The 24,000-nt window shown below is 54.1% G+C and overlaps 1 protein-coding gene across 2 annotated transcripts in view; it reads right to left on the minus strand.

Moving 5' to 3' along the window:
- epha10 (EPH receptor A10) overlaps nt 1-24,000 on the minus strand; it is an 80,167-nt gene that overhangs the window by 9,172 nt on the left and 46,995 nt on the right. The window contains exons 5-12 of one of the 2 annotated variants that reach the window (XM_086178183.1): nt 21,127-21,456; nt 14,215-14,339; nt 12,175-12,442; nt 11,947-12,055; nt 9,323-9,454; nt 5,770-5,825; nt 2,461-2,586; nt 1,041-1,226 (exon numbers count right to left, since the gene is read on the minus strand). In XM_086178183.1, the coding sequence (XP_086034309.1) occupies nt 1,041-1,226; nt 2,461-2,586; nt 5,770-5,825; nt 9,323-9,454; nt 11,947-12,055; nt 12,175-12,442; nt 14,215-14,339; nt 21,127-21,456 (1,332 nt within the window). The remainder of the gene's footprint in view (nt 1-1,040; nt 1,227-2,460; nt 2,587-5,769; nt 5,826-9,322; nt 9,455-11,946; nt 12,056-12,174; nt 12,443-14,214; nt 14,340-21,126; nt 21,457-24,000) is intronic. The other variant, XM_086178182.1, reaches the window with a different exon arrangement.

Below are 24,000 nucleotides of genomic sequence, written 5' to 3' on the forward strand. Positions count from 1 at the left end.
TGTCCTAATTCTTCTTTGCTACCTCTATCTCTGCATATGCTCCTGCACATCCTCGTTCCATCACCAAGTCTCTTATCTCCCATATTTTGAGGCGACACACCAAGTACACTCCTACCTCCCTGATCACATTAGCTGTAGTTGTCCAGTCATCTGGAAGCTCTCCCTGACCACCCAGAGCCTTTCTCAACTCCTCCCAAAAACCACACAACACTCCTCCCTTTTCAGCTTCTCCCACGTTGTCCTCTGGATCTGCGTTGCTCCTCTTCATCTTCCTTGTCACCAGAGTCATCCTGCAAACCACCATCCTATGCTGTCTGGCTACACTCTCACCTTCCGCTACTTTGCAGTCGCCGATCTTTTTCAGGTTATCTCGTCTGGACAAGATGTAGTCTTCGTGCTCCCACCTTCACTCTTATAAGTTACCCTATGTTCCTGTCTTTTCTGGAAAAAGGTGTCCACTACAGCCATTTCCATCCTTTTTGCAAAGTCCACCACCATCTGTCCCTCTGCGTTCCTTTCCTGGAGGCCAAATCTGCCTATCACTCTATCTGTGACGCCGTGATCTCCAGAACATTGCTAACAAACTCCTCCTTCAAGATAACGCCCACTTCATTTCTCTTCCTGTCAGTACCCTGATAGCACAGCCTCAAATCTGCACCTCAGCTTTGAGCTTTGCTCCCTCTGCTACCTTAGCTTTTGGTCTCCTGGACACAGTGAATATGCCCCTTCCCACTCTGCATCATCCAACTCTCCCCAGCGTCCATAGATTTGAACTCCCTCCTCTCAGTCCCTGACTCTTGCCTCTCCTCTTCTGAACATGCCTTCCTCCTCTGCTACTCCAACCCACAGTAGCCTGAGTTCCCGGGCCTCCACCGGTACGGTACAAAAGTAATAACTTCCGTTTGTATTTATCTGTGCTTGGGAGCGGCTCAGACAGACACTGGCTCGAGCCCCCCGGGGCTGCATTTCCCATTTACCTCCATTATTAGATATAAATTTCAGATCCAACCCCCCCCGTCCTCCACCCGGTCCCTCCTCACCGCCGGTGATGACGCCCTCCAGGCGGATGATGTTGGAGTGGTCGAACTGGCCCAGGATGCCGGCCTCGCTGAGGAAGGCGCGGCGCTGCTTGTCGGACCAACCCGCCCTCAGCGTCTTCACCGCCACCGGCAGCTCCCTCTTACTGGGCAGCTTCAGGCAGCCGCGGCACACCTCTCCGAAGTCACCTGTGGGGGGAGGGGGGCGGGAAGAGGGGGGCGACGAGAGGTCACGACCCCTGCTGTTTGACGAAGACATCTCGCAGCACCGTGGAGTGGAAACGGACAAAACTGCAGCGCACGGGTTTGGCCACAAATAGTGTTCTTTCATTCATTGTATATCTATGTTCATACTATGTTGCTACCAAACTATGACCTAGTTACTGCCACATTACTACCCATTACAGCTATGTCACTACTATTTTAGTCATATGTTACTCCCGTGTTAGAGCAACATTACTGTACAGGTTATAGTACGGTGATCCCTCGCTATAACGCGGTTTACTTTTCACGGTTTCGCTACTTCCTGGATTTGCATGGTGCATTGTGTTCTGCATTCTGATTGGCTAAAAAGTCACTCCGCTTCTTCTCTACCTGTGCGTCAATAACGTTGCAGTTTAATATGTACACGTACGTAAAACAGCTTGACAAATTTACATGACGTACGTGCAAATTCTCTCGCGATTTGGAGTTTCTCTAAAAGGCATAATGTTGACAAACAAAAGCACCTTGCAGGGCCCAAAAGGCAGCGGAAGATGCTATCTATGGCAGATAAAGTTAAACTTCTGGACATGCTGAGGGAAGCTAAAAGCTATGCGGCTGTAGGTCGGCATTACGGAATGAATGAATCTTCCGTTCCTTCCATAAAGAAGGAAGAAAAAAACATAAGGACGACAGCAGCGAGAGGTTTTAATAAGGATGCAAAAAGGGTTGCAACTGTCTGCAGTTTTTTTCATAATCATTTTTAATTTTCTCCCATTTAATCCAATGACTCGGGTCGTGGTGGGCGGAGCTAATCTCTGCCATTTGAAGCCTTCTGTTCACATTGATGATTAAAATTATTATTTGACAGTACAGTACAGAAGTTATTTGTTGAAAAAAACATTTCTAAAGTACAGTACTTTTATTTGTGAAACAAATGACTGAGCCTGTAAAATAGTTTGTTCTTTCTTTTCAATGTATAATAGAGTATTTAATTGTATAATAATTGTAAATACAAAATAAAAAAAGGTTTCGGATTTTGTCTATCACAGGTTATTTTGGAACGTAGCCCCCCTAAAAACAAGGGTTTACTGTACTACAGTATTACAAGTATGTTCCCACGGTACTGCCATGTTGCTACTGCGTTAGCATTACGTTGCTACCCTGCTACTATCGCGTTAATGCTATGTTAGTCCCGTATCCACGTGCACGCCTTCCTCACCCGTGTGCACGATCCTGTCGATCTTGATGCTGGAGTTGTCCAGCTCCTTGGCGAAGGCGTGCACGGCCTGCAGCAGGTCCTCGCAGGTTTCCGGGTCGATGTAGGTTCTGCGGGTCGGGATCTTGACTGGAACGGACCAAGAAGAGACCCGTCAGGGGGGGAGGAGGTTTGGAACATACCATTCTGCGTCAGCACGGGGACGCCGCTGCCCCGCCTCCTCACACTGGACTACAACTGGACTACAAATGCAGCCTTGGTGACCTTCACCCTTGGCCTCCACCGCCCTCGCCCCGCCTCTCCACTCATCTGATCTTCGCTTCCCCGCGTCCAATCCCGATCCGGCTGAAACCCAAGCCTGGCTGCCGATTGGACGACGCGCTTCAGATGATCTCCACCGAACGCCTGGATTCCCTCCGCGTTCTCCCGCCCGGGTTCTTCTTCCTCCCGTAACCCTCGATCGAACCCTGCTCGATTGGAGACCGAATCGCCCACCGTTGTGAACGAGACCTGTGATTGACAGTCGACCGCCGTTGGTGAAACCCCGCCCCTCAGCTGGGATTGGCTGTGGCCTCGCCAGGGCGAACAGTACTTAACGCTGCGGTAGAGTCACAATGCACTTTTGAGAACATCACTACTGACCCGGACAAACCGGGACAAAACTCAAATACCGCAACGCGCCGTCTAGGTATGTGTCATCCATTATCGACCAATCACAGCAGAGATTCGAGGCGAGCGGCAGGGGGCGGAGCCAGAGAGGCCGACCTCCAGCTTGGGGAACTTCAGTGAAACATCTTTGTCTTTAGGGACGTTTCGAGTGTAGTCACACACACACACACACACACACACACACACACACACACACACATATTCTATCTAATCCCCCTGTTATAAACTGGGACAGGAAATAATAGACAGGAAAACGATGAACCAGCAGAACCTTCAGCAGTATTTGTACTCATTGTACTTGTTAGTTCTCAATCAGCACCCCCCGACAGCCCCCACAAACACACACACACACATATATACACACACACACACACACACACACACACACACACACACACACAAAACATCATCCATTCATCATCTAAACTACCCATACGCGTGAAGGATTAATCCCTCTGGGAGTACAATGGCCCGCTGAGTGGCGTCGCAGTACTTTAGAGTAAATTAAGAAGTACTCCGTCTCCGCCGACCAATGGCCTCGTCACTCCGAGCGACGCCGTCTTCGTCTTCTGTCTTTAAATCATTAAACTGTCGTGCAGAACCTGAAGGTGAGCCGCTGGTGAGGATCCTATCTGTGTGTGTGTGTGAGTGTGTGTGTGTGTGTGTGTGTGTGTGTGTGTGTGCCCTGTGGTATTTACCAAACGCTAACGACTCGCAAATAAACTCGCCAGCAGCTAGCCAATAACCATTAGCTAATGGAGTACAGTCCTCCACGGGGTGACCTTTGACCCTTGTTAGCGCACGCGGAGGATAACCTTCCAGGAAATAGCCGGGTTCTTTCTCCCCAAAAGCCAGACAGGTGCTTTGAAATGTGATTACAGCTCCGGATCGACCTGAGGGATCCTATACTGGCTGGCTCATAACGGCTTATTGATCCAACACACACACACACACACACACACGCACACACACACACACACACACAGACCAAAAAAGTCCAATCGAGAGGCAAATGAAACCTTTTCTATTCAGGGCCGGAGACGAGCGGCTGATCGAAGGCACGCTGGTGTCGCCTCAAGCCGCAGGAGTGTGTTGGTGAGTGTGTGTGTGTGTGTGTGTGTGTGTGTGTGGGGGGGGGGGTCATAAAACATACAGGCTGAAAAATGGCCACACAAACACACACACACACACACAGGCTCGCTTCATTAGCTCTTTTTGATTAGTGTTGGAGCTTAACAGTGTTGTACCAAGCGTGGTCCTACTGGGCTGCGGCGTGGAGCCATGGAGCGACTGCTCGCCGCCACCGCCGCACGCCACTGCTGCCGCCGCCGCCACCATTTTCACCCCCAGGCGGGAAAAACAAAGAAAAGGCCACAAACGGTAACGCTTCATCCTGATTTCCCCAGACGTCTGACATCTGAAGCTGCTCTTATTAGAGGAGATTTCAGATGAGGCTTCATCCTCCTCCTCCCACTCACTGCATTGTGTGTTTCTAGGTCAGGCGCCGCACGCACGTCCACGGCGGCGTGGACGTTCCACGGCGGCGTGGACGTTCCACGCCGTGTCAATGAGGAGTCCCTCCTGTTTAACCTCCTCGCCGCGTCCTTGATACACTCGTTCGCTTCCCCCGCCCTGCATCCTCATCTCATATGCATTCATTTATTCGCAGATGCTGCACCCCCCACCGCTCACTCTCACACACACACACACACACACACACACACACACACACACACACACACACACACACACACACACACACACACACTCCCATCTCCGTCCTCCCTGATACACCGGGTGGTGTCAGAAGAGTCTGGCAGGAGGATCAGATAGGAGTTGAAAGAAGGAAAAAAAAAAAAAAAGTCTCCTCCACCCAAACCTCCTGCAGCGCCCAGGGAGCCTCCTCCGTCTCCGGCCTGTGTGTGTGTGTGTGTGTGTGTGTGTGTGTATGTGTGTGTGTGTTGGATGAAGGCAACACAAAACGCCGATTTGTGCGTGTCCGCATTCGACAAAACTGTGTGTGTGGTTTTTTTGAAATGCGGGCCAAACAAAGTGTGTGTGTGTGTGTGTGTGTGTGTGTGTGTGTGTGTGTGTGTGTGTTGCGTGCTTGTCAGCTGCTGCCGTGTCTTTGTTTGGGCAGATTTAATTCCCAGCCGCGCTGCTTCGGCTCATTATTCATCAGACATAGTGCTCCAAACCTCTCCAGAGGGCTCGGCATGCTGGGAGATTAAACGGCGCAAATGAGTGCTCGCACACACACACACACACACACACACACACACACACACACACACACACACACACACACAGAAGAGATATGTCAAACTACTTTCATTCTGTCACTGTCCACAGAAAGCCTATTGAGATATCGGTGAACAACTGCGATTCATGTCCTGTGTCGGAGGAACCATCTTTTCTCCCCCCCTCTATCCATCTCCACCATCATCTCCTCAACACACACACACACATACACACACACACACTCACACACACACACACGCCCTGATGGAATGCGGGCCTGGCACGCACTCAGATTTAAGTATCAATGCATTAAGTGTCGCTATGCGCATTAAGTGTGCGTTAGCCGCCACGTCGCCATGCCGACAGGTCGGACGGAGCTTGATGGCGGTCGTTGTCACTTACACTGGAAGTAGAGCTCCTCGTCGCCCTCCTGGGAGGCCTTGCTGTAGCCGCACTGCCTGCAGGGAGCAAGAGGGGCGGTCAGTCAGAAGGTACGGAAAACACAGCATGCAGGTCAGGGGGGGATGAGGTGGAGGACAGCGATAGGACGCTAAAGAGGTGGGAAACCCTGTCTGATCTGACCGGTTGGGTCACACACACACACACACACACACACACACACACACACACACACACACACACACACACACACACACACACGCACTCCACGTCCAGGAGCCCCATTAGCAGGGGCTAAACGTTAGCAGGCACCTAATCCAGCTAATCCAGGTAGAACCCACAGTGTTAGAAGTGTGTTTACTCTGTGTGTGTGGGGGGGGGGGGGGGGGGGGGGTTGCCATGGCGTCACGTGTTGTGACATCATCATGGGCAGACATGTCCGTGCGACTCCGGCTCGGAGTGCACTCAGTACGAGCCGCATTGTCATGTCGTGCTTCCCAAGAGTGTGACTGACAGGTGGCGGCGGCGGCGGCAGGGACCCTTGGGTGCCACTCTCCTCTACCTGTGTGTGTGTGTGTGTGTGTTACTCTGTGTGTGTGTGTTCTCTGTTTGAGTTCAACGCTGTGTCTGTTCAGGGACCTTTGTGTTAATGTGAACGTCAGGACAAATCAGCGCTCCGTGCAGTCGCTGCGCCGCTGCTGACGGACACGCCTGGTGTGAAGCCTGTGTGTGTGTGCATGCATGCACAGGTGTGTGTTTCTGTGTGTGTGTGTGTGTGTGCGTGCGTGTCACACTCCTTTTCCAGGCCTGCATGTGCAACTGGACTCGTGTGTGTGTGCGCGCGCGCGTGCGATGCTTGCAGGTGTGCGTTTAATGGGTGGCCTGGGATGTTTCGGTGTGTGTGTGTGTGTGTGTGTGTGTGTGTGTGTGTGTGTGTGTGTGTGTGTGTCCCAGCGAGTGTCGGTGCAGGGGTGGGTGGAGGTGGCGGAGCTGACGTGTCCCTCAGCCTGCGCAGCAGCAGGGTTGGAGACGAGGTCGAGACCCTGTCTGTCAAAACACACCAGCATGCAGCGCAGATCCTCGGGACAGGAGATACCAGACGGACGAGGACAGACAAGAATTAATGGATAAGGGAGGTGGAGGTGGTTGGAGGCGGAGGTGGAGATGCAGGTGGAGATGCAGGTGGAGGAGGAGGAAGTGGAGGAGATGGAGGGCACGGCGGTGCCAGGAGGCAGGAAATCCAACAGACCGGCAAGGGGATTAAAGGTGAGGGAGCAAATCGAGAAGACGAGGGCAAAGGGGGGAACAAATCGCAGAGGATGGAGGGGAGGGTTGGGGTGCAGGGGGGAAGAGGGTTGGGGTGCAGGGGGGAAGAGGGTTGGGGTGCAGGGGGAAGAGGGTTGGGGTGCAGGGGGGGAAGAGAGTTGGGGTGCAGGGGGAAGAGGGTTGGGGTGCAGGGGGGGAAGAGGGTTGGGGTGCAGGGGGGAAGAGGGTTGGGGTGCAGGGGGAAGAGGGTTGGGGTGCAGGGGGAAGAGGGTTGGGGTGCAGGGGGGGAAGAGAGTTGGGGTGCAGGGGGAAGAGGGTTGGGGTGCAGGGGGGGAAGAGGGTTGGGGTGCAGGGGGGGAAGAGGGTTGGGGTGCAGGGGGAAGAGGGTTGGGGTGCAGGGGGGGAAGAGGGTTGGGGTGCAGGGGGAAGAGGGTTGGGGTGCAGGGGGGGAAGAGGGTTGGGGTGCAGGGGGGGAAGAGGGTTGGGGTGCAGGGGGGAAGAGGGTTGGGGTGCAGGGGGGGAAGAGGGTTGGGGTGCAGGGGGGGAAGAGGGTTGGGGTGCAGGGGGGAAGAGGGTTGGGGTGCAGGGGGGGAAGAGAGTTGGGGTGCAGGGGGAAGAGGGTTGGGGTGCAGGGGGGGAAGAGGGTTGGGGTGCAGGGGGGAAGAGGGTTGGGGTGCAGGGGGAAGAGGGTTGGGGTGCAGGGGGAAGAGGGTTGGGGTGCAGGGGGGGAAGAGAGTTGGGGTGCAGGGGGAAGAGGGTTGGGGTGCAGGGGGGGAAGAGGGTTGGGGTGCAGGGGGGGAAGAGGGTTGGGGTGCAGGGGGAAGAGGGTTGGGGTGCAGGGGGGGAAGAGAGTTGGGGTGCAGGGGGAAGAGGGTTAGGGTGCAGGGGGAAGAGGGTTGGGGTGCAGGGGGAAGAGGGTTGGGGTGCAGGGGGAAGAGGGTTGGGGTGCAGGGGGGGAAGAGAGTTGGGGTGCAGGGGGAAGAGGGTTGGGGTGCAGGGGGGGAAGAGAGTTGGGGTGCAGGGGGAAGAGGGTGGGAGTACAAATCCACGGTCCTCAGAGATGGAGGCGGCTGTAGGATCTTCATTCTAGATGTGATCTCTGCTAAACCTGCAGGGTTCAGCGTGGGCTTGTTGGATCAGCATGGAGGAGGAGGAGGAGGCACGAGGACAACCCTAGTGAGTGTGGACACACGTGCAGGTTCGTGCACGGCAGCCTCGGGGGGGGGGGGGGGGGGGGGGTTGCGACTCACACACCTCGCAAGGGTTCCTTTCGGGAAGTGGACTCGACACAACATGCTAGGCTACATGCTAAGCTACAAGGGGCGACAAACGGAACATACAGTAGAACCCGGGTTTAAGAGCAGATCGGCCCATGAACGGCTTTCCACTAAATCTTGAATTTCTTGAAAATCTTGTCGCGTTGTAGCAACGTAGCAGGCATTGCTACTCTGCGTTGTTTACGTCCTTCTTCTTAGTAAGCTAGCCTCAATATGGCTCCCAAAAAGTTAGCACTATTTCTAGCGGTGTTAAGAAGAAGTTTAGAACGACGGTGGATCTGGAGAAGGAGGTAACAGCTAAAGGTGGGAGCGGTGTTGGTGTTACAGATCTCGCCAAGCACGACGGCTAAGACAACCGTCTGAAACATCCTGAAGGACTAAGAGGAGCTCAAGGCGGCCGAGGTGGCTAACGACAACATTAACGAAGGACCGTTAGTTTGGATGAATGACAGATTCATGAGGTAAAGACATTTTAGAATACTTTTAGGCTTTTTATACTCTCAGATTTTAGATATCTTATTCTATTTTATTGAGACAGCTTGCTGGAGATAGCGTTAGCATTAGCGTTAGCGTTAGCGAGGGTCTCCTATGCCAGGAGGCTTTGATTTGCTGATTTAGCGAAGGAGATACCGAGTACACGTGCCGGCGAGAAGAGAAAGAACACCAGAAACACAGTAATAATTCAGGACAACTTTGATTCCTTTCTGTGCTTTTGCCAAAAAATAAACCCGTAAAAAGTTTCAAAGAGTGCAGGGTGTGTTCGGGGCGGATCGGCCGGGTTTACGCCGATCTCAACGGGAAACACGGATTCGGTTCGCGAACGTTTCGGTTTGCAAACGGACAAATCAAATCCGTAAACCGAGGTTCTGCTGTAATGGGATTTTTTTAAATCAATTTTTGGAGTTCAATGGAAGAAGAGACAAGGAAAGGTTGGAAGGGACGCTAATAAAGAGGCTGTAGAAGATGGGGGATGGAATTAAATGGGGTAATTAAGTGCAGACATGCCAGTGTACCTGGGCATCAGCTGTGTGAAGGGAGGAAGAGGAGAGAGGAGAGGAGGAGGAGGAGGAAGAGTGGAGAAGGAGGTCGAGAGCAGCACCACGCTAGCAGGAGCTACATTGGAGGAGGAGCCTGAGCAGACGCTGCTGAGGAGACAACAGGGAGGCGCCGGTCAGATCCTCCAGCAACAAACAAACAGGAAGTAGTTTCAAATTCCAGGTCGGTGCCGGCAGGAGGAGGAGGTGAGGGGTTCGGGCGGACGTCGACGGAGGGAGCGTTCGGTCTCGATCTGCGCGCGGGGCGGCGGAGGGGCGGGGTTAGCAGGGTTAGCATAGGGGCTAATCTCGGGGTCGGAGGCGGGGCTTAACCACGGTCGGGCCCGCCGTCAATCATCCGATCGCGCTTCCTCTCGCTCGCACCGACGGGCAATTTAGAGCCGGTTTCGGACGACGGGAGGAAGGAGGAGAACCTGGAAAGAACCCAGGTGGAGAACATGGACACCAGTCAAGCAGGAGGACATGGAGAGAAGCCATGCAGGAGAACCCAGGCAACATGGAAAGAACCCACAGACAGAACCCTGGTGGGCTGCTTCTGAACATGCATGAGGAACATGCAGATCCAAAAACACTCTCATCCAGCGCCGTCGCAGAACCGCAGTTCCAATTTACAATTTGCCTTGAGAACAAATCCACGGATCGGATCAGGCTCAAATGTTAGCTCACATAAAGCTCGTTACTACTACACTTGAGCTAACCCTGCTAATCCTGCACCTGTGCTCACCTGATATCTATGCTAACCTTGCTAACACCTATGCAAAACCCCACTATCCCGACGCCTGCGCTGACCATCCACCTACGCTAACCCTGCTAACTAGAGGCCTGTGCTAACCTTGCTATCCAGACACCTGGTCTAATCCTGCCAACCTGACACCTCCAGTTAACCCGTAGCCCAGATTTCTGTTCTAACTTGACACATGCTAACCCTGCTACGCTTGTGCTAACTTTACCTACCTTAAGTCTGTGCTAACCCTGCTATCCCTTTGCCTGTGCAGACCCTGCCTACCAGACGCCCGTGCTATTCTACACCTATGCTAACTCTGCTCACCTGAAACCTGTGCTAACCCTGCTTTCCTAGCGTCTGTGGTACCCCTGCTAACTCAACACCTGTGCTAACCGTGTCGCGCGTTTCCGTCACCTGTGCAGGTAAGTGTACATGTGCACAGAACACAGGGTACTCTGAGTACCTCTTGAGTACAAGTACTGTACCGGCTAATGCTAATGTGTACTTTTAAGGACAAGGTACAGTTGTATAACAGGCAGGGCGCTATCTGCGCCAGGCCACGCCGCCGTCCTGCCTGAGCTGAGGTTCGCGGGCCGATCGGTATCCGAGCCCCCCTCCCATCCACAGCCCCGGCTGGGCCGCCGCCGCCGCCACCGCCGCCGCTACAATAAGAGGAGTATGAAAATTGAGGCATCACGCCGCTGCCCCCTTTGTCTCCACACAAAACGCGAGGAGCAAGATAATGGCGTGGACGAACAATGGCGGCCGCTTTCAATGGGAGGCGCGGTGGAAATAAGAGCGGAGAGTTATCATCGGACGGGCGGCGCCGCACAAAGGCGGGACGGCGCCGCTCCTCCGAGCCGAGATCCATCTGGATACCGATCCCTGTTTGGGGGGGTTTGATTGTTTTCTCTTCCTGAGGTTTCATATCAAAGTCCGTGTGTGTGTGTCTGTGAGTGTGTGTGAGAGCGAGAGGCGAGCTGGCAGATTATAGAATTGGACAGGAGTCAAAGAGCAAAGTGGTTGGAGCGGCAAACAGAAATGTACTCCAGCAACCCCCCCCACACACACACACACACATTTGCACACACACACACACACACAGACACCCACACACACACACACCCACACACACACTGCCTCCCCCCTTTGTGTGCTCAGCTGAATAAAACATGCAAATATATGGCTGGATACACTCTGGTAACAGTCAATAAAAGAGGCGGTGAAATGCCTGAGATGACATGGAGAGATGAGTTGATGTGTGTGTGTGTGTGTGTGTCTGTATGCGTGTGTGTGTGTGTCTGTATGCGTGTGTGTGTGTGTGTGTGAGTGTGCGTGTGTGTGTGTGTGTGTTCGGGGGGGAGGCTCTTTAAGTGTTGCCTGCTCATTAACATCCCGTGCATAACCAGGAAGGTGTGTGTGTGTGTGTATGTGTGTGTGTGTCTGTCTGTGTGTGTGTGTGTGTGTGGGGGGGGGGGGGCTGGACGGGTCAGCTGTCAATCATCCAAGGACTCTCTCTCCTTCACAGAGTCTTCAGCGGAGCTGCTGAGTGTGTCTGGACTGGAGGTGGAGACCTGGAGAACCCAGGCAGGTGGAGAAGATGAGAGGATGAAGATGGAGACCCAGCAGAGGAGAACATCGGGAGGAGCCTTCAGGACATCAGATCATCTCAATGTCGTTGAGATACCAAAGGGGGGCGGCGGGGGGTTGGGTGGAGGTCTAGCTGAGGTTCTACAGGTCACTGGATGACTGTCATCTGGATTATGGCGGATCGAGTCCATGACACACACCTGTGTTTGGCGTATTGATACGAAACGTGTGTGTGTGTGTGTGTTTGTGTGTGTGTGTGTGCGCCCACCTCCTCCAGACGAGCAGCCCCACCCCCATGGAGAGCAGCATGGCCAGGGCGGCCACCGACACCACCACGATGATGACCACCGGGTTCTGCTCGCTGGACGCCAGCGCCACTGAGGAGGAACCAACGGGACGTCACGTCAACCAGCGCAGCTCGGCTTCTTCACGCATCATCTCAGACGGACACTTCTCAGCCTCCTCCTCCTCCTCCTCCTCCTCCACATGTACTCACGCTCGCCAAGTGTCTGCAGCTCCAGAGGGGCGCTGAAGGCGCCGTAGTCGACGGGCGGAGGAGATGATGAGGAGGACGAGGAGGACGAGGAGGGAAAGGCAGAAGAAGAGGGCGAGGAGGAGAACGGAGGCGAGGACAGGGAGGACGGGGGAGCCGGGGTGGAGAAGGGACGGATGAGGAAGACGTAGGTGGTTCCCGGTTTGAGGTTGTTGATGCAGATCCGGGTGGAGGCCGACTTCACGGTGGAGTAGCTCTGGTCCTTCTGCTCCTGAGGGGTCAGAGAGGAGGAGGGCGTGAGATGCCTCCACGAGCCGGCCATGAAACAGCCACGTGGTTTTGGAAGTTTTTGGGAAGAAGGTGGAGAACGTGTCGAGAACCCACTGGAGACCTTTATTATTGGAGTCGCCTTCCCCTCGCGCTCGCTCAACTTCCCCTCGACCAATCAGAAGGCCCCGTCTCTTCCGACCGTTCGCAAAATAAAAGCCTGATTCAAAGAGCCGGCGCCAAACTACGCGTCGGAGAGGCCAAGACAGCTGGCGTTTACGTGCGTGACAGATTTACAGTTGTGACTGTTGGGTGGGGGTCCAGGTGGGCCGGCTGGAGGTTCGGACTTGATTCTCTGGCCAAATGTGTTTGATAAAGCACATGAGATTTAGCCTCTAATCCATGAAAGACAAAATAGAAAGCAAAATGCTGGGGTTTCCCTCCACCTGCCAGCTCCGGGCAATTGGGGGATAAAACAGACACCGTACTGAGTATACATGCTAAATCGTTCGTTAAGAATGGAAAGGGGGACTGCTGAGAGAGGGAATGTGGAGGGGAACCACTGCGAGAGAGGGGACAAGGAAGGAACGACTGCAAGAGATGATACAAGGAAGGAGCCATTGCAAGAAAGGATCTAAAGAAGGAGACACTGTGAGAGATGATACAAGTAAGGGGAAACTGCGAGAGAGGGTACAAGGAAGGAACCACTGCGAGAGAAGGTACAAGGAAGGAGCCACTGGGAGAAAGGGTACAAGGAGGAAACCACTGCAAGAGAGGCTAGAAGGAAGGAGCCACTGTGAGAGGGGGTACAAGGAAGGGGCAACTGCGAGAAAGAGTACAAGGAGGGAACCACTGCGAGAGAGGGGACAAGGAAGGAGCGACTGCAAGAGATGATACAAGTAAGGGGAAACTGTGAGAGAGGGTACAAAGAAGGAACCACTGTGAGGGAGGGTACAAGGGAGGAGCCAATGCAAGAAAGGATATAAAGAAGGAGACACTGTGAGAGATGATACAAGTAAGGGGAAACTGCAAGAGAGGGTACAAGGAGGAAGCCACTGGGAGAGAAAGTACAAGGAAGGAGCCACTGGGAGAAAGGGTACAAGGACGGAACCACTGCAAGAGAGGGTACAAGAAGGACGCCCCTGCAAGAGAGGCTAGAAGGAAGGGGCAACAGCGAGAAAGGGTACAAGGAGGGAACCTCTGTGAGAGAGGGGACAAGGAAGGAGCCACTGCGAGAGATGGTAAAAGAAGGAAGTCACTGTGAGAGAGGGGACAAGGAAGGTGACACTATGAGAGATGATACAAGTAAGGGGAAACTGCAAGAGAGGGTACAAGGAAAGAACCACTGCAAGAGAGGGAAAAGAAGGAAGCCCCCGCAAGAAAGGCTAGAGGGAAGGAGCCACAGTGAAAGGGGGTACAAGGAAGGGGAAACTGCGAGAAAGGGTACAAGGAGGGAACCACTCTGAGAGAAGGTACAAGGAGGGTGACACTGTCGGGGAGGGAATGGGGGGATTCGTAGTAAGAGAGGGAACAGGGGAAGAGGACCACTGTGACAGAGGGAACATCACGACTGTACTCTCTGATGGCAGAGGCAAAAAGAGATGATACAGTGACCCGGAAACAGGGATATGCTGACTGGAGATGTAAGTGGCTCCAGAAGTGACTTAGACCAAAGATGCAAATGACTGAACAGGTGACCTGGCAACCGGACGACCAGAGATGGAAAGGACAACAGAAGCGACTTAGAGACAGGATGTTTCCGGCACCTGTACTGACCTTCTCGTAGTACTTGACCTCGTACTCTGTCCGGCTGCTATTGGGGGAAGCCGGTTCGCGCCACGCCAGCGTGATGCTCTTCTCCTCGATCTTCTCCGCCCTCAGCTCGCTGATCAGAGACGGCGCTGGAGAGGAGTTTGGAAGAAAAAGACATTAGGAGTTCGCAGTGGACCGACGGTTCACTGCCCGTACCTTCCGTCCGCCTGCAACCAACCGTGGACCAAAACAGGTATGGACTGATGGACTTGCCAGAAGAACCCCAACTTCTCACCACCATCTTCAAGCCCTCCGGTCGGCACCCAGATCTCTCTGACTGGGTCCAGGAGCCCCCAAGCAGGACCAGCAGAACACGGTCCGATGAAACCGAGCGTCAAAGCAGACGGGCGCCGTCGCCCGGGGCGACAGGCTCCGCCCACTCTGGCTTAGTGTTAATTATGTCATGTTAAACGAAGCGGCAGAACACGGCTGTCACTCAAAAAGGCGGATGAAGAAGTGAAAAGTGTCTCTGGAGAATCAAACCTGCGGCGGAGGAGATGCAACGCTTTCATTCAGATGATGATTATTATGGGATGTTCAATGTTCAATGGAGCGTTTCCTTGCACAGAACGACCCGACAGGTTTGCATCCCATTCATTGCTCTGGGAGGAACTGGATCAGTCACAGTGTGTGTGTGTGTGTGTGTGTGTGTGTGGATCGGATGAGGTCAGTGACCCTCTGACCCGTGGAGGCGGAGCCAGAAGCAGCGTGAAAGTTAACGTGAAAGTGAAAGCTGCAATTCTAAATGAATGTGAGTGAGTGAGGGAGGTCTTGGATGTGTGAGGAGGATGAAGAGCTCCAAGCCTGGAGAGCTTTGGCTCCCAGATGTTGCTGAAGTCAGATCTTTTTGAAGGACCTCCTCAGGGAGCCAATCAGAATCATCGACCCAGGAGCCCCTGCATGAGTTTCCTCGCAACTTGAGTATCTCCTGCTGCTCAAACCCCGGAGGAGAGCGTGCTCGCTGTGCAACCAAGCTCTGTTTATGCAAAACGGCATCGAGCACAAACACACACACACACACACACACACACACACCTGCACACACACACAACAAAAGCTTGCGCATGCCAGAAATTGTGGGGTAATATCAGCCGTAGCTCTATATTTTAGAGGAAGGAATTGATGCCGGCTGCTGGCTGAAATTGCTTTTGCACTCGTTTTGACACACACACACACACACACACACACACACACACACACACACACACACACAGTGATTTTTGCTTGTAATATAGGGAGTAATGGCCTCGGGGGACTAAGCCGGCGTGGAAGCACACAGCAGGTGTTTTCCGGAGCCTCGCCACGCAGACACAAATCGCCGGGCGGACGAAGCGACGGACGCTCTTCTTGAAGACACGCCGCCTCAGACATCATCATCACCTTCCCCATCATCATCATCATGGTTGCCGGCGCCCGTAAACATTATGGGCCGCAGAAACACGCAGGTATACAGAACTCCACCTGGACTAAAGTCACTTTCCGTCACCCGGAAGTGAAAGTGAAAGTTGGTGTAGCTCCAGGCGCTCTCCTGCTGGACCGCGGTGGAGCTGCGGTGCCACCTCAGATCTTCTCACCAGCGGCGGTGGGAGAACCGTGGATTCCACGGGAATCCTCAACCTTCTGGTTGATGGAAGGTCAAAAATGAACCGTTCCTGAGGGACGCTCAGGAGGTCAGATTCATCCACCGCGACCTTGAGAGAAAGGTCACCATCTGCAGCCAAACCGGTTACAGTTCATTTGAAAACACGTTGATGTCGCGAGCCGACGCGTCTCATTATGTCCTGTTTTTTTTTAGGAGCGGCCGCCGCCACGGCGACCGCCTCTCTTTCCCTTTTATCAGTGAAAGACGGGGAATGGCGGCGTCACCTGGCAACACGCTCGCCGTCGCCGCGGCGCCGTCTAATTAGACCCGGTTGGACCGCAGACTTCCGTTTGACATCTCGGACCAAGTTTGGCTGCATCCACAGGCGGGGAGAGGGAGGAGGACAAAAGGAAGGCTGGACGAGGAGGACAGGTGAGCAGATGCCGTCTGAGACAGGCATTATCTCTGGTTATTATCATTCAAATCAGTCTGCGGGGAGGAAACACACACACACACACACACACACACACACACACACACACACACAGCGGACTGAGGTGTACACCTGGACATTTCCATCTAAACCACCAGATTATACATTGCACACACTTCTTCCACCACACGTGTGTGTGTGTGTGTGTGTGTGTGTGTGTGTGTGTGTGTGTGTTGCACGGGCAGGAGGCGAAGGACATCTGCCAGGCAGACAGATACCGAACGCCTGCGTGACGATGAGATTAAATGTCAGCAGGGCAGGAGGTGGCGAGGGGTCGGGGGGGAAGAGAATCTCAGGAGTTCAAGACGATCGGCGCGGCTCGCCATTTCAAAGATGGCCGCCAGAGGGAACGTCGGAGGCTATGGAACCCGCAAGGAACCACCAGGAACCTGCAAGGAACCACCAGGAACCCACCGGGAACCCCCGGGGCTGAGGTGTCACTGAATCCAGACGTATCTCAGATTAACTTATCTCAATGTTACTTATCTAAGTTTACCTTATCTCAGTTTAACTTTTCTCAATTTTCATTTATCTCAGATATAAGTTACAACTTATCTCCGTTTGACTTAGAATTGAACTTATCTAAGTTTGAACTGATCTCAGTTTTAACTTATCCCGGATCTAACTGGTCTCATTTTAACTTATATCAGCTTATTTTATCAAAGATTTAACTTTTCTCATTTTATGTTTTTGTTTCTGCCTCCAAGTGAACGCTCCTGTTCCGGCAAGGGCCGTGCACAAGTGTGACGTGCACGCGCATGCCGTGCACACGGGGCTCTTCATGGACTCCAATTAGAAGCGGAGAGGAAGGCAATTAAAATTCCCATCACGGGGTGACAAAGCGTCTTAAGTGGCCGGTCTTCGGTCCTGGAAAGTAGCTTGATGACTCCATTCATTTGGTGCCTGCTGGAGCTTCACCTTCCCATCACTTCTAATTAGGGAGGATCCACCAGGATCCACGTGCACGGGGAGGCGCTGGAGGAAACCTGATGACGGAGAGGAGGTTTGTTCTGACGGCTCGGAGGGAAGACAAATAAAAAAAAATTTAAAAAAACAGAAGCTGACGGTTATTCTCCCGCTTCCTAGCGAACCGCTCGCTGACTCGGGTTTGAAACCCGGCGTCGGGTGTCAGTCAGGCTGATCGGGAAAATCGTTAAAAGTCCGAGACGGAGTGACGGCTTCGGCTCGGCCGGTCCCTCCAGAACTTCCTCCTCCTCCTCCTGATTTCAGTTTGAAGATCCAGCAGTCGACCGCCGCCGAACGCTACCCGTTAGCTTAACGCCACTTTTCCCGACCAACGGGCGCTCGGCCGCAGAGGCTCTCCTCTCATTGGACGAGAGGCGGCGTCCAGCCTGGACCGATGGATCGCGGCGCCGCATCGAGGCAACCGGCGCCCTCTCATTCAGGCGTCCGGCCGATGCAGCATCTCCTCTGAACCTCCTTCATGGTTTCGGATCGTGGGAGGAACCTGGACTCCACACAGAAAAGTCCACGCCGGTAGGGGGGAGCGCTAGCCGCTATGCTAGCCGCTGTGCCGCCGCGGCACCTAGCGTTGGACTGTAAACATAAAATAAGTAGATTCTAAACTAGTTAGCGTTAGCCTAGCACCACCTACGCTGCTATAGGCTCATCCCGCATTCATGATGGTCACCTCACATCTTCTCCCTGGGCTCTCATTGGTCAGGTTCCCAGGAGGCGTGCCTTGTTCTTCCGCAGGGTTTTGCTCGGCGTCCACCATCGTTAAGACTTTCATGAATATTCAAAGCTCCTGTTGTATAAAGTCAGCTAATAGTATGTAGCTGTTAGCGCTATTGTTAATAGCAACCGCTGATTCGTGGCTCCCGGCCCTCGGGCCCGACCGCTGGAGGCAGAAGGCCGTCCCGCAGATCCGGCTTCCGTCCACTGGCTCCTGAGCGGTCGCTTCCTCCGCCGCCGCCGCCTCTTCCTGCCGGGGCGTCGGGTGTCCTCGCCTCCTCGCCGTTACTGCTAAAGTTGGACGCAACCATTCCGGGTGTCATTTGGTGAAATCTCCATGATTTCCGAGGTGAACCCCCCCCCCTCCTCCTCCTCCTCCTGCTCCTCCTCCTCCGCCCCACTTCTATCTCCATCCCTCTCTCCACCTCTGCCTTCATGTGTCCATCTGAAGCCCGGCTGCTAATCCTCTCAGGATATTGAAATGCCAATCCTTCCTCCGCCCTGACCCGCACCTCCGCCGCCTCCCTCTCTTCTCCGCCGCCTCCACTAAAGGGCTTTGGAGGAACCACTAGGGGACAAGGCTGCACACACACACACACACACACACACACACACACACACACACGCACACACACACACACACACACACACACACTTGGCCGGGGAATAGATGTCATTGCCGCCTCTTTGCTAGCGCGCTAATCAGGCGTGAACCGGCGGTGAGAGTTTACGGCACGCTATTGGGCGCACGCATGCTACCGCCGTCATACATGCATTGCATGGTACACACACACACACACACACACACACACACACACACACACACACACACACACACACACACACACACACTAATCCACAGTTGGATAAGGGGCCCTGTGAGCCCCTGGGCAAAACTGATCCCCATTTACCCGGCTTATGCCCCCATCTACTCACGCAACTCCACCGCCATTTCTACCCCCCCCCTTCCTTTTTTTATCCATCCATCCATCCTTGACGCCCCCCCTCCCCCCCCCCCCCTTGCCCCCCCCCCGCCTCCCGGTGGCCTGGAGAGCCCTGATAAACCCCCGACCGTTTGGGGGGAAATCCAGTGTGAACGCGGTGCGACTCGTTTGCAGCGACGGCTTAAATAATTCAATTTGTATCCTGATGTCGGGAGGTGGATTCCCTTCATCCACGCGAGGAGAATAAAAAACGGAGGGAGTTTTATTAGATGTAAATTTACCCCTGGCGTGTTGGCGCACACGTGTGTGTTGGGTTTCTTCCGCCGCCGTAAACACTCCCCCACGCCGCCTTTCAGCAGCTCCGATCCCGCCGGCCCAAATCCTGCTAACGCGCTTACAACGCCCGGGAAAAGAAACACATTCCAGCGCCGGAGGAAGTGCTGCGGGGCGGGGGGGTGATTAAGAGGAGGAGGGCCGGCGAGGAAGTGGCGGCTGGAGAGGCGGCCGGAGCGCAGGATGAAATTGCCATCTAAGAATAGTGAATTGATGGGGGGGCGAAGAGGGGCAGGAAATAGAGGGTAAAAAAAAAAAAAGATGAGATTGGGATACAAAGGTAAGGGGGAGGTTAAAAATGTGCACAGCATTGGAGATGATGAGTTTGTGTGTGTGTGTGTATGTGTGTGTGTGTGTGTGTGTCCAGATCTCTGCCGCGAACAAAAGGTTAGTGAGTTTCCATAATGTGAAGTCTTACTTCTGCCGACAGTCACTCGCTTCATGTTGGGGAATTTTGCATCACCTGTGCAGCCGGTGGGGCTAGCAGTGTTAGCAGCGTGTGTGTGTGTGTGTGTGTGTGTGTGTGTGTGTGTGTGTGTGTGTGTGTGTGTGTGTGTGTGTGCGTGTGACAAAATGACCATCCAGAGTGTGTATTCGGATGGAAGAGCAGGAAGTCACCTCACACAAAGCAAACAAGCTCCAATAGACGTGACATTTGCCTTGAATGACGGCTCTGCAGCCATCGGTGTGTGAGTGTGTGAACTGGTGGACACGGAGCGGTGTAAAGGTGATGATAGCGCAATATAAATGGACACACACACACACACACACACACACACACACACACACACTTGTGCGAGCTGTGTGCTGACCCAGGTGTTACCGCATATAAGCATCGCATTGTTGTAGAGTGTCGCAGAATTATAGCGCGAGTAAAACTGCTCTGTTGAAAGTCTGATGTTGCCGTGGCGATGGTGGTTATCATCTCGGAGACGGACGGCGTTCTGATATCCGATATCTTTTTGCTTTTCCTTTTTTTGCTTCCAGGAAAGAACAAACAACCGCCGATGGAAGAAACAAGCGTAACCTTTGCAGCCTTTCTCCTCCCCCGACGCTGCGATCCAGCTATATCCTGAAGGCTCTGCGAAGGCACATTTCCAAATCCCGCACTACTTTGCAGTGCTCCAGCTGCCCCGACACACACACACACACACACACACACACACACACACACACACACACCAAATGTCAGCATAAACCCTCCCTGACACAGAAAGTCCTAAAAACCCCTGCGAGCACACTCCACTAACCCCTTGTCCAAGCATACAAGGCACGGTCTGCAGGACAAGGCATCACCGACACCCCACAATAACCTCCAAATCAAACACCGTGGCGACTGCGGTCTCAGACCGGAGGCGGGAGAGATGAAAGAATCATGTCGGGAGGGGAAAGAAAAGAGTAGCTGAAGTCTTTTTGATGTGTTGCATTCACTGACCTCGGCGCCAGGGATTCCGGGGAGCTAAATCCCCCCGGAGAGCCGAGGAGGCTGAAGGGAAGACGCTGATCTCCGGCTCACGGGGGGGGGGGGGGGGCGAGATCAACCGAAGCGCTCAGGTTGAGGATCGCACAATCTGGCAAAATGTGGCGACGTTTCCAGAACGACCTTCACGCACGCCGGACCTCAGGAGCACCCGAGTCCACGTGCAGGGCTGTGATTTAGCAATTAGCGATGTGTGGGCGCCATTGTTGCGGTCAGGGTCTACACAAACACTCTGACTCTCTTGCGCCAGACAGAGCAAGACCACAAGGAGATGCTCTCCATGCGGTTCTTCTAGAAATGCATCTGCGCGTGCGTCGCCGCCGCCGCCGACCATGAGAGCCGAACTCACCCGGCACGCTTGTGGACATGTTGACCAGCGTGTAGAACCTCTTGTTGGGCAGGAGCTCGGAGACGCCGTTCAGGGCCTCCACGGTGAAGGTGTAGTTGGTGTTGGGGAGGAGGTTGACCACCGTCACCGTCCTCTCCGTCAGGCCGACCTGCTGGGGCACGAAGCCGATGCTGGGGCCGCACGGCTCGCACTGCGCCCCGTCGCAGCGCCGGCAGCCCACGCTGTAGGTCAGGTCCACCCGGCCCCCCGTGTCGGACGGCGCCCCCCACTCCAGGATCAGCGTGGACTGCTTCAAGGTGTAGACCAGGTCTCTGGGTGGCGACGGCGGGCCTAAAAGACAGGAAACAGGACTTAAATTCACAGAATACGCCTGTACTTCAAAATATACACATGCACAGCTGCGGTGAAATACTACAGAGAAGTATCTTTTAGGAGTATCATCGTGTGTGAAGCACAACCGCCTAGTAATACGACTAAAGGCAGTACTTAGTGTTACTATTCATAAGTCTTTCCATTCTGCAGTCCAGGCACCAATGGAAAACCAATGAAAAACACTGAGTTGCCATGGTGATGGCCACAATGGGCACATCACAAGAGCTGGAACTACTTACTGCTGCGCCGCTAATTTGAATGGGATCCATTGATACGAGTAGGGACGTGACATTATGATTTCAGGAAGCCGTGCGCGTCTCCCGTCAGGGGGATTTTGGGGTAAACACAAGGTCGGGGTTCAAGGGTCGGTTCGGCCCGGCAGAGAGCATCCTCCATGGGGATACTTCCTTTGCTGCCTGGGCCGAAAGGAGTTTCCCCTGCAAGGTGTCCTGGCTCTCCAACGGAGAGGGCGAGAAGGTGATCCAGGACGGGTGCAGGGTGGAGCCACCGCTCTTCTGGGCTGGATGAGGTACCAGAAGATGGATGGATGGATGGATGGTGCACTGCAGTATCTGGTCTCTTCTATGAAGGGAAAGAAAACCCCTTTTGGCTCAATCAGTGTTGGACAACCAGGCTAGCCTGAAAGAACACCCACAGCTAAGCAGCGTCCGTATCCAATCCACCAGGAAGGAATCGCTGACAAGCCGCCCTTCTTGGGTGCGAGGCTCTAATGAAAACCAACGATCGCCAATCAATACGTGTGCCATCAAAACCCTCCTCCAATGGGAAAACATTCTTAGCACCACCAAAGGAAAGAAAACAGAGGTTCGGCATGTTTGGAAAGCCCTCGAGTCTTGTGGCTGCCCTGATGGGCCAAAACAAAGAGTGCCAGGAGAAGTCATGCCTTTCATTGCAGGGGTTTTAAACAAACACCAAGTGTCGGACAAACGGACGTCTTCTGTTTTACAATCCCAACTTCTGATTCCAGCTCAGGTGAGGCCACAGAAACTCCTGCTTCTGGTTCCAAAGCCATGCACACCAGTGTTACAGGTGCAGAAGCTTGTTCTCCTTTGCTGCAATCAGCCTTTTCTTCTGCCGGCCCTCCGTGGAGAAGCAGATCCAGGGTTCGGTTCGTTCGTCCGACGCAGAAGGACGACCGCGACCTTTGCCTTATATGGACATGTGACCTTTGCCTTATATGGACATGTGACCTTTGCCTTATATGGACATGTGACCTTTGCCTTATATGGACATGTGACTCCGCCCAGGGCTGCTGGACCCATGGGGTCGGCGTCCTGACTGACTCCGCCCCCTCCCTGCGGTCCTCGTGCACGGCGGCCCCACAGCGCGCCAGGGTCCATTTGATACCATGAATTTTACATGCCCCCCGTGCGCACATGCGCGTGCACGTGCTCGCCGATGAATAAATAAAAGGTGCGACGTCCAGCGTTTGTCGTCAGATGCGGCGCAGCTGCGGCCTGCCCGCCGTGCACGAGGGGCTTATGTAAGCGCCCACGTGCACGCTTCCACGTGCACTCCATGTAGACACAGCTGGGCCTTTCTTCACGCCCCCGCGGCCTCGCACTCATCTTCCTCTTCAAGTTTGCTTTGTCTCCACTCCCATCTTCAAGTCTGAGTGCCTCTCGTAACACACACACACACACACACACACACACACACACACACACACACTAACACACTGCTCTACGTCCACCAGTGTGCCGGTTAAAGGGGCGGGTCATCGTGGTCGAGGGGGCGGGGCCACCCGGCGGTCCCGAAAGGGTCCCGTCTAGGTTTTCTATAAATGATGTAAGTGTTGAATTATGGATGATGAACATCTCACAGCTGCAGGAACCAAAGCTGGAGCTGAGATACATCTGGATCGGGTTCTTCTGCACGTTCTCCAGTTCCCCTGCACGGGTTCCAGGTTCTCCATCTTCCTCCTCCACGCTCCGATAACAGTGAAAGGTTACCTGTCGAGGTAAACCCCGCCTCTTTGCTGATGTCACATGGGTCTGGCTCCGCCCCCATCCCGTTGGGTGGTGAGAACCCTCGTCCACTTAGCTGCAACCACACACACACACACACACACACACACACACACACACACACACACACACACACACACACACACACACACACCGAACCGCACGAGGCCCACGTGCACAAAGGTCCGCTGCCGAGCCGAGTGGAACGCCTGGGTAATTAGATGGAGGAATAATGGGCCGTGAGTCCCGGGAGAAGTCGGGGGGCCGTTAAAACCGGGGGGTCAGGAGGTCCTCGCGGGCGAGGCGGCGCGCACACACACCGGCCGGCGCGTGCACGTACGCGCACGCCCCTGGCCCGGCTCTTCCGGGAGCGGTGATGGAGAGGTTTAATTACAGTATTGATTGCTGAGCTGTCTGATCCCGCCTGCGATAACATTTATAGCAGCCTAATGGTCACATTAATTACACTATTGATTCAGTAATTATGATCGTCCCCAGATTTGGGTAATCCAGC

The sequence above is a fragment of the Fistularia commersonii genome, chromosome 30 (assembly GCF_037954325.1).
Source record: "Fistularia commersonii isolate RoL2024-O1a breed Wild chromosome 30, RoL_Fcom_v1.0, whole genome shotgun sequence".
NCBI classification, from domain to species: Eukaryota; Metazoa; Chordata; class Actinopteri; order Syngnathiformes; family Fistulariidae; genus Fistularia; species Fistularia commersonii.